The 18,186-nt window shown below is 38.7% G+C and overlaps 1 protein-coding gene across 1 annotated transcript; it reads left to right on the top strand.

The window, feature by feature from the left end:
* The first annotated feature begins 535 nt into the window (after window positions 1-535).
* nars1 (asparaginyl-tRNA synthetase 1) lies at window positions 536-16,439 on the top strand. The gene is made up of 15 exons (XM_040156553.1): window positions 536-715; window positions 3,590-3,672; window positions 3,852-3,917; window positions 4,407-4,499; window positions 4,655-4,744; window positions 5,789-5,867; window positions 6,096-6,166; window positions 6,415-6,501; window positions 7,449-7,670; window positions 9,009-9,208; window positions 11,341-11,476; window positions 11,860-11,973; window positions 13,218-13,349; window positions 14,507-14,638; window positions 15,453-16,439. Exons 1-15 carry the CDS (start codon window positions 673-675, stop codon window positions 15,582-15,584), a joined length of 1,680 nt encoding a protein of 559 aa, XP_040012487.1. The 5' UTR covers window positions 536-672; the 3' UTR covers window positions 15,585-16,439.
* Window positions 16,440-18,186: the final 1,747 nt, after the last annotated feature.

Below are 18,186 nucleotides of genomic sequence, written 5' to 3'. Positions count from 1 at the left end.
TTTCTTAAGACATCACTGAACCAAAAACTTATTACTGTATCACTCATTACATGTTCATTACATATATATATATAGTATTGTGTAATATAATAATGATCAAACCAGGCACGCCCCCAAACATACCTGTCTTTAAGGCCTAATATCCGATTCATTCAGGAATTATTTTCAGAAGCGCCGACAGAACACCGGTCAGAAGGAGTGAACGTATGAACCCCATAATAACTTGTGGGGGCAAATGACTGAATTGGTATTTCACGGGAGAAGTCGACGCTTATTGAATGGGACTCTATCGGAGCCAGGGATTTTTTGGAGCCAGACCCTAGCGGCCATCAGTGGTATTGCATTTAGAGCACTTACGCATTGGCTTCAGCTTTACACGCGGAGTCTACGTCCAATTTTACACGCAGTCTATGGCTGTACAGCACGAGTTAAGTGACAAGAAACACCACCAATCGGATTTGCTGCTATGGAAGTGACGTTCCCATGCCGACCAATCAGCGCCCCCCTCCGACTACAGCGAGCTGCGGCTTGGCTGACGTACACTTGCATGTCTGTAGCTGAATAGTCACCATCGGCAGTCGCTTCTGGAGGGTCAATTCCTTGTTTGTTTTTTTTGAATAAAAAGTATTTAGTTTCCCCTCCTCAGCGGACCTTCGTGGCAACCGGGCTGACATGGCGACGGAGATAACGACAGGTGTGGAGCAAGTATCAGTGGGTAAGGAAGAAAGTGCCTTAGCCAAAGCTACCTAGCTAGTTAGGTAGCTCCCAGAGACATGTGTGTTTTGCGTATTGCATCAGTTTCAGTGATGTTAGCAGTTGGCAAGTAGCTAACGCGGATCTCTGAATCTTCTGGTCTGTTTCGATATACATTCATGAAGAACAGTGTTACACTGTCACATACGCACGGCTACCACACGACTGAAAGCCACAAATTAAAAACTGTGAGCCAGAGAGAGGCAGATATCCAGCCATGTCAGCCGTCAGTTTGCAATGCAGCAGCTAAGGCTCTGCGTCAGTCAGATAACCTGACATGAGCCCGACCAAGCTTTTCAATTATACCGTCTTTTAGTCGCCTCATGACATATTTTTCAATCTTCTGATTTCTTAGAAAGATTTGATGTGCTTTCAGTTTCGCTTCGTTCCCTCTACATGTCACCATATACAGAGTCAATATGGTCTGGATCCACCCAGACACAATCGAGTTCCGCTGGTGGCTGTTGGGTGCTTCCTCTTTAAAGACTTGACTGTAATGAGGCAAATAATGAACAATTTAAATCGGTTTTACTAATTTTACAGAAAATATTGGGGTTAATTTTGAAAATGGTTTCATTGAGAGAGTGTTATGGTTAAAGAGGCACACACTTTATGGTCAAAAGCATATGTTAACCTCTGGCCATATACTTTGGTGTACTTTTGGTCTGGGGATGCCTTTCATAGTCTTCATGTAAAGGGTTGACGCCATTTCTACCATAGACATCGATGGCAGTGTAGATTTTGATTTCTATTGCAGCACTTGGCTTCATAAGTTGAGACAACCACCTCACCGCTAGATGGTTCCATTTAATGTGATCAGACCATATTGTACTTTTAATAACGTTCCCCACAGTAACTGGGAATATGATCATATTCTTTCATTCGCTTTGTGATATTGAGCAATGGTGGCCTACTCATGTACTTACAGAACCGAAGGTTCATCCAAGTAAGTTCTGTGATACAGAGTAGTGATTGCGGTGAGCAGAGTGTTTGTAATGGTGATAGCTTTGCTATACTGTATGTGTATTGCTGAAAAGGTTAATGCTGTGTTCACTCTCAATAATCTCCACAACCATCAGAAAACCTGTAGGAAAAAATCCAAGAAGCCCAAGATGACTCATCACTTGTCTTGCAACATCTCTTGACAGATCGGATGAGACAGTGCAGCTGTTCTTACCCAGGGTGAATGATGCTGGACACAGTGTTGTGGCTGTGATCCATGGTCTCTTGAGACCAGTTCTAGTGCCGCATAAACGCTGACAGTTAATCAGTATCACCCTTTATTACAGCCAATATGATGAGCCTATATAAAATATAATCGTGTACAAATCACACAAAAAAATCATTCTAGCTGAGGAAATGATTATAACTTACACAAAAAACATCTCATCCCCTCCTCTTGCATCCCCTTATCATGCTACATTGATCGTAGTATATCTGGACAATTTTTCGTGCTCCATTCGCTCGCTCACTATATGTTAGGAAGAGATGTTAGGGTGACTCTCTCTGTTGCTCCGTGATTTGGTTACATCGTGTCCCCTGTGCAAAGCTTATTTGGTACCCATTATCCAACAGCAGGTTGTATCTTCAAATGTATATTTATAATTGCGCAGATATCTACAGCCTTGCTGCAATGAAAAAATGTTTTTGCCCAAAGAGAATGCAGTGTTTACATTCATTCCTGAAACTGCGTTAACCATAGCCCCGGCCCACCAAAGCTAGCACAGTGGAGATGAGGAGTAGAGTGGACCAGGACAGTGTGTGGAAATATTGGATTTAAATCTTGGTTACACCCAGAGCAAATAATTAGTCATTCCGAATTCTGAGAGTGGACGTGTTGAATCACAAGAATGCTTTTGAAGATAAAACCCACTCCTGGAGAACAGGTTAAAAAACAATGTTAGGATTTCCCTCCAAGGTTTGCAACTGAAAGTGACTGAGTCACAGTGACTTAAGAGGTCCCAGGTGTGCTCCCAATTTTGTGTCAACAGTTTGGGGAAGACCATTTGCTATTTCAGAATGATAATTCCGTGATTTATAAAGAATTGGTTTTCCCAGTTTGGTGTGGAACTTCACTGGCCTGCACAGAGCCGTGACCTCAACCCCATCCAACACCTGTGAGATCAACCGGAATACTGCGTGCCAGATATTATCATGCAACATCAGTGCTGGACCTCACTAATGCTGTTTGGGCTGAATGGGAGAAAATCCCTGCCAAAGTATTGTAGAATGCCATTAACTAGAAGAGTGGAGGCTGTTACAGCATCAGATTAATGCCAATGCTTAACTATCACATATGCCTAAAATGTTCAGGTGCCTAGATATTTTTGCCCATTTCGTGTATGTTTCTGCGTGTGTTTGCCTTGTTTGATAGGTGTTACTGTTAGTGCTCTCTTACTTTGACAAAATGTGGAACTTTTAGCTGCAGGCGTTGATCAAAATTGTGGTGAGTAATAAACTCAAAGTGTTTGCTTCAAACCTCCCTGCAGAATCCTTTCGGTAACATCACCAGCACGACATCCATGTTGTCTGTCTCTGTCCAGTCTGGTAAAGCCTCAGATGACTAAGCTCTTTAAAATGTTTGTCCAGTTTCAATATTGCTTCATCAGGCAAAAGTTCAATAAGGCTCTTGTAGGTTTGGCTCATTTTGCCACTTTGGCCATCAGGAACCCAAATCACCCATGACTTTCATTTTGTATGAAAAATTTAGTTTCTAGCAAATAACTCTACTCAACCCTACTCAAAATGGAGTAATTAATAAATATCCATGGTACCCATAGGTATTTTGTATGGACTAGGGGGGAGGCCTGCATCTCACTCTGCCTCTGTTTCTCAGGTGAGCTGTATGTGTCAGACAAATGCGGCAGTGACCAGGATGGAGACGGCACGGAGCAGAAACCCTTCAAAACTCCTCTCAAGGCAAGCGGTCATGTAGCATAATGTACTGCAGTTGTTTAATTTATGTATTCAAGCATGTGTCGTTTAAAATGCTACTTGCTACAGGATTTATTGTTAGTAAAAAAAAAAAATAGTAGCAGAGATATTATTGATATCATGTCTGTCAGCGCCTCACTGTGTTTATCATGAAACCCCCTCAGGCTCTGATGTTTGCTGGGAAGGAGCCCTTCCCGACCATCTATGTAGACTCTCAGAAGGAAGAAGAGGTTAGTTAAAAGTATCTTCTTATTATTTTATTTCTTTTTTTGCACTTCAACCTTCATCACATCTTCCCACTACAAGCACTGGATATTTTTCTGTCATGCTTTGCATGGAAAAAAACTCTCTACTGTTTACGGCACAAGTTAGCAGGTTTTATTCCAGCCAAAGCTGTGGCTTGTTTTCACTCACTAGTTTCTCCTGTCACTCGAAGAGTTGTCACTGTCACTGTGGTCATTTGCTGCATTGTTAGGCTGCTGTAAAACCTGTAGAACCAGGTCATGATACTGCTTGATATTCTCGATACCGTAGACAGTAGCTCACATAGACTAGACTTCAAGATTTAGAAAAAAAAGAAGAAAACATCAACATGTAAAAATCCACTATCTCTGTATGCCCAAGAAGAAGCTAAGACCCACTTTAAATGTTGTTTCTATGAATTGACTGGATTTTTCTTAGTCTCTTGGTGTATGTTTCTCTCCCTTTCTGTTCCTCAGCGCTGGGCGGTGATCTCTAAGACGCAGATGAAGAATGCAAAAAAGGCCTTTAACCGTGAGCAGATGAAGAGTGATGCCAAAGAAAAGAAGGAGGTGTGTGTTCCTCTATTTGCTTCAAACCAGCCTCTACATAAAAAAGATTTAGTTTATGGGCAACTTCGTGTTTTTTTTCCTGCATTCAGTGAGTGATTAAAAACTCTTTTACAGCACTAGTGTCTTTAAATGTATGCTCCATGTTTCATGTGCAGGCAGAGGACAATGAGAGGAGAGAGAAGAACCTGGAAGAAGCCAAGAAGATCGTCATCGAGAGTGACCCCAGCCTGCCTGAGCCTGAAACAGTCAGTCTTTCACATTCACACCGTTTCTACTATTAAATTAGTCATAATTTACTCATTGGATATTGGTGAATATAGCAATGAAAACTTTTAATTTAATGATTTTTGTGATAACCCTTCATTTAACGTATTATTTAGCATTTATAACCAATATACAAACATTTAATAAATCGTTTATATAACACTATAACACTTTATAAAATAGTTTTAAGCACATTTAAGGATGTTTTAAGTTTTAATATATTTCTCATTAATTACAACTCTGCATATAGCATTTGTAATTGGTGTATAAACAATGAATGCCTGGTAATACAAAACATAGTTTATAAATGTATTCAGAACTCATGAAGATGATATTATTGTACATGATTACAACAGTAGTATATTATCAATCATTTAACTGTTTATACAACTGTTATGGATACATCAGATGAGGAGTTGAAGTTGTTGACAAAAACATGTGCTGGGCACATCAGATCTTCATGAGTACAATTAGAGCAGGGAATATTTTTTATATTAGAGCCTTTACTGGAGTTTCGTTAGAAAAAACAAAACAACACATTTTTTTGATACCTTACTTAGAGAAATATAAACATGTTTTTCTTAAAAAAATAGTTTTTTCCGCTACATTGATTGAACCATAGTATCTTTGACGCATTTGTAATGTAGCCAGCTTTGTATGGGTTTTGCATAGAATAGGAGACTGTTCACACAGTACGTCTTTTCTAAACCATTCAAAGTGGGTTGTCTTAAACTACATATAAGTAGCTAAGTAGGTAATCTTTAAAAAAAGGGTGGTGTTGTTTGGCGCATGTTTAAATATTGTTGAAACGCAAGCAGCTCAAGAAGTCTAAAATTGCCTGAGCAGAGAATTAGCAAAAATGATTACAAATCTGACCGAATATTCAATGCCAACCTTCAGTACTTGACAGTTGTTGGTACTCTGTGCGACAAACTCGTTTTTGTCTGTACCAGTAAAGTACTGAGGTTCAGTACTCACCCCTAAATATTAGTGACCTAAAGATGATGGCCGGCTATGTTTTGCAGGTTAAAATTAATCATCTGGAGCCAAAGAGAGGTCAAAGAGTCAAAGTGTTTGGATGGGTTCATCGCCTCAGGAGACAGGGTGAGGCGCATAACGTATGAAAATAAAAATAATGTGTTCCATGGGTTTTCATTTTTGTTGTTCACAACCATCTGTCCAATTTTAAAATGAATCTCTCTGCTGAGTGTGAAGATGGTTTTTGTGTTAGATTTGTTTCTGTCTCTGTTTCAGAACAGAAAATGCAACACTTGAATAATAAATGTCTGTTACTTTACACTTTGGTTTACTGTATATTTTTGTCTCTCCCAGGGAAGAATCTGATGTTCATTGTACTGAGAGATGGAACCGGTTTCCTCCAGTGTGTCCTGTCTGATAAACTGGTACAAACACAAAACTACACACACTTTCAAAGGTTCAGTAAGTCAAAACCACACTTGTCTCTGACGGAGGCTGTGTTTACCATTCAGTATTAGTGGTTTAATCTTTATAAGCTTCAAAACCTGCTTTAAATGTACAAATCTGTAAATCAAAATAAGGCATTTCAAACACAAGTTATCTATCAGTGTAATTCTTCAAGCTAAAATGCTGATCATAAGTATGACTGGCTTATTTATCTTCTCGTCTTCAGTGCCAGTGCTACAACGGCTTGGTGTTATCCACAGAGAGTACTGTGGCTCTGTACGGGACTGTCACCCCCGTTCCTGAGGGGAAACAGGTAAGCACACCTGCTGCAACAGTCAAAACCTACAGTACGTGTACATGCAAAGTGTCAGATTCAGTTGTAGTCGGACATCTGATTTAATTACCTTGAATACTGAGGCACACCGACATGTGTGATGATCTCTCTTTTCATTCCATCGCTCTGCTGACACAGATACTTTCCCTGTGTGTCTTTGTGCTGCACGTGCTTGCAGAAAAAAGCCGATTAGAAACCTAGTCAGGCATATACTGTACATGCCCAGGAAATTGGCTTTCTCCTGGAGAAGTCTAGGTGGGAAATGAGGTTTGTCTAATCCCCTACAACGAGTACGGAAAATGGTTTCCTTTACATGACATTTAAGGAGTTTGACTGCTACTATTGTTTGGTTTTCCCTCTCTGAGGGGAAACATAGAAGAGTTGGAGGCATTTTATTCTTCAAGTGACGAAGCATTTCCTTCCATTTTTTTAACTTTTTCCGTATGAAAAACAGCTTCCACAGAGCAAGATAATGAAGAAAGAGAACAGGGATAATGACAAACAAAATACCAATAAAAAACCGCTATAGATGGAATTGAATTAGCACTGTAACAAATAATTGGATTGTTGTCAATCAGAAAATTAATTCCACAAAAATTTGCTAACTGAATTATTGCTCGAGTTATTTATCAGACATAAGACATTCAAAGACATCACTTTAGGCTCTGAGAACTTAAGATGGGCTTTTTCCCTGTTTCACTGTAATCTTCAGTTGCAACCCTAAATTGAATCACATCTGAAGAAGAAGACAGACTTGGATTTGTTTCTGCTGAGATCTAACAGCTTGTTTTGGAAAAGAAACCACTGAGCATCTTTTTCTAATGTCACATGGTGAAAATATAATGCAACATTCATGACATTCAGTAATACTGCTGGAGGGAAAACATGATGGAGATCATCAGTTAGCTCTTGTCTTCCTCTCCCAGGCGCCTGGAGGCCACGAGATGCACTGTGACTTCTGGGAGCTGATTGGCTTAGCTCCAGCTGGTGGGGCTGACAACCTGCTGAACGAAGAGTCGGATGTAGACGTCCAGCTGAACAACCGGCACATGCTGATCAGAGGAGAGAACGTCTCCAAGATCCTCCGAGTCCGATCCACCGTCACGCAGTGCTTCAGGGACCACTTCTTTAGCTGTGGATACTATGAGGTGAAGCACAGCAACTGAAATGACAAGTCATTCCTCGTTACAGTCAAGTGATTTCCAAAGTTATTTTTAATATTTTGCATGTTTTTATGGGCAAAGAGCAATGTACGAGACATTTGGTTAGTAGGCTTCTTACTTGTAGCCAGCTCAGACTGTCGCTTTCATCAGTTGACATGACTAACGTCACAGACGGCAGATTATCTCTGCTGTAGCTCTTGCTTGGATTGGAATAAAGAAGGTGCCAGAAGTCAAGTGCTGACCTTCACTAAAATAAACAAGCAGCACTCTTAGTGTGTTGCTTTTCCTTTTATCTTCAGCCATGTGCTTTGAGTTCTGTGTCATTTGGCCTATTACTGAATTCTGTAATTGGCCTAAGATCTTATTGTAGCAGTGCCGTTATACCAGAGGATCCCTTTGAGGCAGCAGGCCAAAGGTTTATTTTTCTCTCGTTCATATTCAATCTGCAAATGTCCATGCACAGCCCACATTTGTAGTCTTTAGCTGTTTGTTTTACCTAGACTCTTTGAATGAGTGAACAGTAAGGTTTGCCTTCAGTAGCATTCTGTCAAATATGAGTCCAGTACCAAATCTGTTTATCAAATCTGTTATTGAATTTGTTGTTGTTTTACAGTTATAATCCGTAAAATTTAAATCTTGGTTGATAATCCATGGTCATTGTGATAACAGTAAGTGTGGAGCGCTGATAAAGCTCCCGGAGAGTGAACAGTAAACAGCATGGCTGATACCAATGGGATAAGATTACAAACAGTAACTCTGGATCAGATGCATGCATGGTTTCCTATGAATCCCTTGTGTGGGAATGAGACTATTAATTACAGAATGTTAACACAGTGAACGGCTGTTGCTGAAATAAAATATATAAAATGCAAACCATGAATAATATCAAATGTTTTATTTCATGAACACCCTGAGGATTATAATTTAAATATTCAAGGACTAAAATAAATGAATTCAAATAAAATCTCAAATTACATTTTGTTGGCTGAGTCAGTAGAATTGATTTGTATATGTACCAGACAACAGCCAAGAATTTGTTAATTTTCATCCGGCCATAAATAAAACAAAACAGTAATTATCTACTACTGATAAAGTCCGCCGACTAAGTTCCTCTTTCAGCAAATGCTATGGTAGCCAATTAAAAATGAGAGGCCTGTTGGCTGAACGTTTCATGTGTTGGTCTGTACAAATTAAGAGGAGGGCATAAAAGATTCGATGAGAGTCTGACAGCAGATACACACGTCGTTCTGTTGCAGATCAGAAAGTTGCATCTCAGGATCACAGGCTCTCTAACTGCTGTTTGTTATTTTTTCCTGGGCATAGATCACTCCTCCGACCCTGGTGCAGACACAGGTGGAGGGCGGCTCCACGCTGTTTAACCTCAACTACTTTGGTGAGCAAGCGTACTTGACACAATCCTCCCAGCTCTACCTGGAGACCTGCATACCTGCCCTGGGAGACACCTTCTGCATCGCCCAGTCGTACCGGGCCGAGCAGTCTCGCACCCGAAGACACCTGTCCGAGTGAGTATGCTGCTCAGCACGTTAACAAATAACGCTCACGTACACTCTAGTAGTTCTGTGTAGGAACTGAAACACAAGGAGGAAAAAAGTGAACAAAAAAGTAAACACTGATAAATTATGAACCAGTGTGGTTTAACAGCTGCAGAAGGAACAAGGAAACCTCAGTCTGGGCATCAGTGGACGCTGAAAAAAATGTTTAAAGGAAAAAACTCCCTGGTGTAAAAGAGATAACAAACCAAACATTTGGGAATAATAGATGTTTGCATCGTGTTTATCTTCGCCAAATTGTACAATTTTATCTTAAAAATTATAAGTCTTTTTTTTTTCTTTTTCCTTCTGGATTTTGTATTCATTTTACTACATCCTTTAAATATAAGCACTAAGAAAGTGCAGCAAGATGACGTCACATAGCCATATCTCAACATATAATATATTGTATGTCCCAACAACACACAACATGCCCTCATTCTTCAACCCCGTTCCCGACATGTTATTTCCTGATACATTTCTATGATCCTGAAAAGAGGGCTCCGCACTAACCTCCATCAGTGTCATTCATGACAGCATCTATCTCAGTCACTGACTTCTGCACAGAATTTGGTCCCGATCAAATATTTACGCTGAGGCCACACAAATACGGCAAATTAACTCTTCCCTTTTTTGCCTTTACCATCACATTTGGCCTTTAGTCAGAGCACATTCTGATAACTGTGGCATGGGACTGAAATCTACAAGCTATAATGAACATTAGGTGTTAGGTTATAGTTAACACAAAACTACACACAATGATTTGGTGTAATTCAAACACCATGACTTCTACTAATTTATACAATGTACACCACATAGCTAAATATGTGGACAGAGGTGTCTAAACCCAGGCACAGTTTGCAGGACTGTAATAATTCCTTCCCTCGCCTGGTTTTAGACAAAACAATGATGAATTTTTACATCACTACAAAGATTGTAGAGTAGAAAGAGGAGAAGCGTAAATAAGTTGTTAATCAAATCACCTTTGTTTGGTTATCTGTTGCAGCCAGTAAACCTGTTTAGAGGCACCTGACGGGTTTTTTACTCACATACCACACATACCTCATTTCAGTATTTTATTTACAACCAAGTAAAATAGATTTCCAAGAGAAATTCATGCTGTATTGTTTAAATATCCCTCTGCAATCTACACCCATTAAACAGTAAAAGTTCTCCATGAAAATGAAATAAACGCCTGTATTGGGAACTCCTATTAGACTCTGTTGAGTCCTTCTGCTGATTCATGCTCTTTGATCAACTATATTGTATTTGAATGTACAAATACAGTGAAAACACTGTTCAGTTGTTTTTCATTCAAATATTTTTCTGTTTCCGTAGTTTAAAGTATAACAAGTATAAACCAGTAATTGGATTACCAGGCCATCAGTAATTCCTGCACTGCAGACTGAGAGTCCATTGCATCTCTCTTTTATGTTCATGAAGTCGTACGACAAAATCAGCATTAATAAAGGTTACATGTGATCAGAGTGTACAGTAGCTTCCTTTTCTACCAGTTTGCTATAGTACTTGATGGGCCTAAAGTGCAGCTGAAAAGGTTGGAAATGCATATTACTGTATTTTGATGGTATTTAAAAACATAATGAAAATAGCTTAATGCTAAAGGAGAAAAATGCACAGTAGTGACAGAAGCTATTATAATTGATCAGTTATGAAGCCCTGAGCAACCTGAATGCAGCATGACATGAACTCAGTTCCCTAGCCCTCTGGGCTTCAACCACAGTGTAGCAGTGGGTTTACCTGTCCATAGCTCTTTTATCTGATAACACATTAAAGGTAGTGGCACAAGTAGGATATTTATTAGTGCTGCTACTGTAGCTTAACATCAAGTATTTATTATATTTATTATTTATTTATTATTTATATTTATTATATATTACATTATATTGTGTTATATTGTATTATATTATGTTATATTATATTATATTATATTATATTATATTACACAAGAGCCTCAATTTGTAGATGTCAGTTTGTCTCATCCCTGTATGTTGATGAAACAGTTTTCCTTCTCCTGAATCTGAGGTTGTAAGCCACCATCTGATTATTTAATTATGTACTATTAATTATTTATTTTCTGTTTTCAGATACACTCACATCGAGGCGGAGTGTCCCTTCATATCGTTTGAGGATCTGCTGAACAGACTGGAGGACCTGGTGTGTGACGTGGTGGACCGAGTGCTCAAATCCCCCGCCGCACCGCTGCTGTACGACATCAACCCGGTAAATGACAGTTTCTTGAATATGTGGTAGCATGTTCAAGCTGAAACGGAGTGTTAAGATGTATCACGGTATCACAGTCTGCGTCATTAGTAGTAGTTAATTAGTGTTGTAAAAACTGATGTATGATGGAACCTTCATCAGTTATACATTTTGACGATTGATAAACACTAACAATAACAGTTGTAGTAAAGTTGAGCTTCAGAGTTCATTCTTGACCTTGGAAACAGCAGATGACAAAACTAACTCACCTCACCGTCAGATTTATAGCTGTTCTGGAGCTTTTGATCACATGATCTTCACTAGCAGATGGAGTTGTATGGAGTTATATGTAATGGTAAGTTAATAGTAATGTTGATATTTTCTTTAATGCTCTTTTTTTCCAGAACTTCAAACCCCCTAAAAGGCCATTCCGGAGGATGAACTACACTGAAGCCATCGAGTGGCTCAGAGAGCATGACGTCAAGAAGGACGACGGGTCCTACTACGAGTTTGGAGAGGTGATGACTGAACACGACGCATACTCCAGTCCGAATATCTAACACACGCACATCATTGAGCTGCCGTTGGCTCAGGTCTTAACTTGACTCATAACTTTACCAGTGACCAAGAATTTACTTTAATGTCAAAGAAGTTAACCAAAATGTAGAAAGAAATATCTTAAACTTGAACTAATAAAATGAACTAATGATAGAAGCAGGAAAACAAAGCTTAAACAATAATGGAGGTTTCTTTTTTTATATAAAATTGGTTTTTAGAAATGATTTTAAAGGGTACTTCAGTGATTTTAGTATTACACTTCCATAGCATATCCTGAAAAGGTTGAGTTGTTTTCATTTCGCAAAAACTAGCCATCACAATTTGGATGTAACGTTAGATTTTAACATTATTTCCATGGTGTAGAGCTAGTGTGCTTGTTTTTCCTAAATCCGCTTGTATAACGTTACTGACGTTACAATTTCGATGATGATTACAACATAAATTGAGCTCCTCAGCCAAAGTGCCAAATTAACGTTAACGTTATTCCCTGACGGTTCTAAATTCTTTATGCTAAAATGATATTAGCAAGGCTAATACTGTCATAACCACAATGTAATTAAACAATCTTCTTCTGGATTCGTTCTGGAACATGAGAATAATTCATGAGACAAAGGTTTAGACATTTAGCTAAAATGGACCTATGCTACTTATGTAGTTAAACGGAATGCTTGTTACAGTAGCCTAATTAGTAATAAGGGGGCAAATGCCAAACCCACTGACGACTGAAGCTGAATTGAAATCACCTTGTGACAGTTTTTCTTTTAGTTGTAGTGGTTGTGAAGTCAATTTATAAATGTCATATCTTAGCCCTCTCTTTTAATTTTCCGAACAGCAGTTACAGTAGCCGTAAAGAGCTACTGGGTAATGTGGTTTTTGCTCGTTACAGCTATTGCAACTGCTCAGGCTTTTTGTGTCACCTTATTCATTATGTTGTTCTTCATTCAGTGATACCTTATTGAACGTGATCAGTTTTTTAACATTTGTTTCTTAATTTTTGGACAGCATTGTAAATAAATATTTTTACTTGCTGTGGGTTTTTGGTAATAACAAGTTTGAAGAATTTGTTACTCAAACTTACTCGTATAAACTTTTTTTTACTTTTTGTTTGTAAAATCCCCTTTTGCGTAGAGAGCTATCAGTTTGATAGTTAATCAAAGTGTAGTCGGTTCTAACTTGAGTTTCTCTCTGGCTCTCTCTCTGTCAGGACATCCCTGAGGCTCCAGAGAGGTTGATGACAGACAGCATCAACGAGACCATCTTGCTCTGTCGTTTCCCAGCTGAGATCAAGTCCTTCTACATGCAGCGCTGCGCTGAGGACAGGCGCCTCACCGAGTCGGTACGAACCTCAGTCAAACTTCAGTCTACTTGAACGGTAGCCTATAGCTGAGCAATTAGAGGAAGAGTTTTCAGAACTGAGACTGAGACTATCCAAGCGGGCTAATTTTAGTCAGGTTTGATGCTGCCACCTGCACCTTTAATGCAACTGAAAGTATAACATATAACATTGTACTTTTTACTCCACTTTATTTTTATATTTATTTGACTGCTTTAGTTACTATTTTCTTCCTCACAGACAACAATTTACATACAAAAGAAATGATGAGCTGATGAAATATGATACACTGCTGTAGATCACACTGCCCAGCAGTGTTTCAAATACTTAAAACTAGCTCCAATTCCACCAACTGTAACAGTAAAACACACTAATGTATCAGTAATAATAATTCAATAATATATAAAAGTATAGCAGTCACGGGGGGTGGCACTTTTCTCAATTATGAGTATTCTGCTTTTACTTTGGATACTTTGAGTATGTTGTGCTAACATTTTGAATGCACAACTTTTACTTGTAATGGAGTATTTTTAGAGTTAGGTCCATATGTATTTGGACAGTGACATCAATTTCATAATTTTTCCTCTGTACACCACCACAATGGATCTGAAACGAAGCCATCAAGATGTCATTGAAGTGTAGACTTTCAACTTTAGTTCAAGGGGTTTAACAAAAATTAACCGTTGTTAATTTTCCTAATTAAATTATGTCACTGTCCAAATACTTATGGACCTAACTGTATATGGCAGCACTGCAATTTTTCAAGATCTAAACACTTCCTCGAGTGCTGATCAACACGCTGTCCCATGGTGCTGCAGTATAATGTCATTGTCTAACGTGACACACTTATGTTGCCTGTGACCAGGTGCTGCCCTGAAAACTAAAGTCAGGGAGCAAAATTCTCCTGTTTGCGATAAAAACCACAGATTACCGTACATGAAAGACTGTAAGATGAATGCCTGTATTCTGTAATATGTGCACTAATACATGTCTGTAGCTATTTTTAGGCAGTTATAAAGTAAAGATGTTGTTTATTAATTGTTTATTAAAGTGATAGTCTAGGAGGACAGATCTTAAATGTGCTTGATGCCCTGAAGTTGTTATCTCAATAAATGAGGAGCAGACTGTCCCACTGACCAAGTGACCGTTTTGTCTGGTAGGTCGACGTGTTGATGCCAAATGTTGGTGAGATTGTTGGAGGCTCGATGCGTATCTGGGACTCTGAGGAGCTGCTGGACGGATACAAGAGGGAGGGAATCGACCCAACCCCGTACTACTGGTACACTGACCAGGTAATGCAAAACTTTGGCCCAAAGAGGAAGACCATTTTGTCCAGCTGTATTAGTTCCAAAATGATAGGCCAATTAGTTATTTAGTCAAGTGATAGAAATTAGTCTAATAATTTTGACTTCCAGCGAAGCCTTTCTAGATACCAGGATCAAGTCTATGGTGTGTGTTGAAATAAATACGCTAAAGTGAGTTTTCAAATCATGCCGATGACATTTGGGGCATCCACAAGACGCTGCTGACATGTGGATTGTCCAAATGTGTTAAGAAGTCACTTCACTACAATGGATTTCCGTCAGTTGGATTCTTGAGAGCGCCCATTAGCTAAATTTTGCTTAGGGCCCCAGGGAGGTCAGGGCCGACTCTGGTTTTACGGGATTCGTAATACCAGGTGGCAAAAAATCGGCTGCTTTAGAAAACAGCAGCGCTGGTTATGTGGGGGTGGTGCCGAAATCTCATAATTTTACTAATCTAGCTGGCGTCGAGGCTAAGTGCGTGTATACACCGTCTGCTGCCCCCGTCTTTTTTTACATGAAAGCCTATAGGAAGTGACTGAGGCCTCTCTAAAAAGGCGGCGCAACACTCGCAAAAACAAAAAAAAAGGGAAGCTGAACGGTGTCTACACACCCTAATGTGAGGGCCTCCTCTGTTATTTTTTTACAAATTATAGCTGAGGAATGTGACTTGGCCTGAAAAAAATTTCAGTCAGAAGATTTTTTTGTTTGTTTAGGCTTTAATCCCCGCTTCCTGTGTTGAGAGTGTTTGTTGTAGTAATGCAGTGTATTAACAGGCTGCTGTGTTTATCTGTGTGTGTTTCAGAGGAAGTACGGCACATGTCCTCACGGTGGTTATGGTCTGGGTCTAGAGCGTTTCCTCACCTGGCTGCTGAACAGACATCACATTAGAGACGTCTGCCTGTATCCACGATTCATCCAGCGCTGCCGACCCTGAACAGACACACACACACACACACACACACTCACACACATTCTGTTAGTGTATCTCGACCTGGCACGTGAGTGTAAAAGGTGTCGCTAAATCAAATAACAAAGAAGTCAGTGTATTGTCCTGTTAGCTGCTCTATTCTCTGAAGAGTTCACGTCTTCACAGAGAACTCCACGATGGCTCTGCTTTGCTATGCTCTGTCTCGTATCCCACAGCTTCCTCCTCACGTGTTCTGACTGAACCCGGAATCTGACCATTTCTGCCTCTGCTGATGCTCAAATTATTTAACCAGTGGTGAACACTGGCATTTCTTGTTACTGTACAAAGTGTCTGTAAGTCCTGAAAAATAGAAAAATGTCTCAAAAGTGGTCCTCCATGCTGCTAAATAATAGCTTTTTTTTTCAATTTACTGGTTAATTGATTAAAACTATCCACAGGAATTTGTAAAAATTAACTTACAAATGTAATTGCAGAGAAGAAAATTTTAAAGCTGCGTGATCATTCATTTTTTAAGTTATATTTGCAAATTCCTGTGGAAGTTTGTGGTAAAATAAACCGTAAGGGGAATTTCAAATGCTTCAGCATATTATGGTGAACTGTCCACCAGCCATACAAACTGATTGCTGGTATGTCAACATTTCAGTAGTTGGTATTTTTTCTCTAGTTATTCGCATTCAAAATATTAGAAGAAGTCTTAAATGGAAGTTGATGGAACTTGCAGCCACTCTGTTGTTTTCTGAAGTAAACAATCACTTTCAGAGCTTCACAGTAAGTGTGTTTCAATTCAGGGACCTTGTACTGTTGTTGGCTAACATAAATTTGATGCCAAATTTGTGTTATAAATCACTCAAACAGTGTATCAGCAATATGCAGAGCAAAATCTTATAAAACAAAACTCTGTGAATCTGCATGAAAATGCCTGTCTGGCTTTTTGTGGCCAAAAAAAAACATCCCGACTTCTGAAACAGTGTACGGGTCCAATTCACAGAAATAAAAACAAACCCACTTGCTGTATCTGGACGAACCTGGATGGAGCAATGTGTCCTTCATTCTGAAGATGTGTGGAGAAAAGAAGCAAACATTTTCTCATAAGGATAACTGAACATTTTTTAATCATTAGATCTAGAATTACAAGCTGTGCTGCCACACACATACACACTCCACTCGTCCCGTCATCGTATGGGATGACCACTGTCCTTTCTCTCTCCTGGTGGTTGGGTGAAGTTTTTTTTTTTTTGGTTTGTTTTTTTTCTGTCAGCAGTTGGTTCAAACTTAAATCACACAAACATCAAAGCTTTTGAGCAGATTTCCTGCATTTCGGAATATTTTACTTCTTCCCTGAAGGAAACTGAGCCAGGTCTGGAAATAAAAACATGGACAGCAGTGTGCCACCAAATGACTCTCATTGACGGTTTAGAAATGTGACGCAGACTCAGGGGGTCTCATCATGTATGTCTGTTCTGCCTCTTCGTCTGAAAATACTCCTCAAATCAATAAACTGCACTTAAGTAAAATTTAATTCAAACAGTTGGTTGTATGAGGGTTTTTCTTCAATTTGTGTCTGTTACATCTTAATTTGGATCATTTGGTTTTTGATTCCAGATCGCACTTTTTCAGATTTTTACCCTTCTTGAAAACGTATTTCACTGAGCATTAAACTCAACTTTAATTTTCATTTTTTTTGGTTTCTCTTCAACGTCAGGCACCTTTAAATTTTGATACTTACAAATTGCTTTACAAAAGGCATTAGACATGTAGAAGAAAATATCAAATAAATACATTTTAAAACGGTATAATAAAAGAGACAATAGGTGAAGTCCTACTTTCAGTATACCTGCTGGAAATATATCATGGAAGCCTGTAAAACTACACAAAATAGAAATGTACTTTTAAAGAGTAACACTTGTGTTACACATCACACCAATGCGGGCATCCAACACTTAGAAATAAAAAGTAGTGGACTTTTTAAAAGTATACCACACTATCGCTCAGGCTCAGTATCCTTTCTACGCTTTTACTATAAACGTTATATAAGACCTCACAAAAAAAATGAAGTTTTATGAAGTAGTGTTTACATAAAACTTCAATTCAATACAGGCATTAACACAATTGAAAAATGTAAATATATAAAACATCTCAAAGTAAATAGAGCAGAGTTGAAGTTACATTGCCTTATTTGTGACATTAGTGTCATTGACTCATTTATGTAATACTGTACTTTGAAGTAGCACTAGAAAGGTTTTGTCAGTATAGTTTTACATCGGTAGAAAACGCACTTTATATGATAAAAGGTGAAAGGATGTTCACAGCAATCACCAAAAGAAAAACATGAGACATTTTGTCATAATTCTACCTTATTTTCCCATAATTATAGGAAACTATTTAATAAATATGAGATAAGATATTCTTTGTTTTTCTTTGATGAATGCAATGCACTTCCATAAAAGTAAATTGTCATAAGGGAGAAATTATACAGTTTTCACTTGGGTAATAAAAAACAATAAAAGTTCTAAGTAAATAAATTTAAGAAAATAAATAAATTTGGTGCTTTATTCTTAAGTCATGTTAGCATTGCAGTATAAGCATTTGCCTCAAAGAACAAACAGAC

This window comes from Xiphias gladius, chromosome 20, assembly GCF_016859285.1.
Source record: "Xiphias gladius isolate SHS-SW01 ecotype Sanya breed wild chromosome 20, ASM1685928v1, whole genome shotgun sequence".
Lineage (NCBI taxonomy): Eukaryota > Metazoa > Chordata > Actinopteri > Istiophoriformes > Xiphiidae > Xiphias > Xiphias gladius.
Note: the sequence above shows the minus strand (reverse complement) of the source record. Positions and strands in the feature narration are given on the sequence as shown.

Bases quoted from the DNA above. Each gene is read 5' to 3' on its own strand.
- nars1 (XM_040156553.1), top strand. From the start codon at position 673: ATGGCGACGGAGATAACGACAGGTGTGGAGCAAGTATCAGTGG. The intron at 4,500-4,654 runs GTGTGTGTTCCT...TTTCATGTGCAG, and splicing joins ATGCCAAAGAAAAGAAGGAG to GCAGAGGACAATGAGAGGAG. The intron at 9,209-11,340 runs GTGAGTATGCTG...TTCTGTTTTCAG, and splicing joins ACCCGAAGACACCTGTCCGA to ATACACTCACATCGAGGCGG.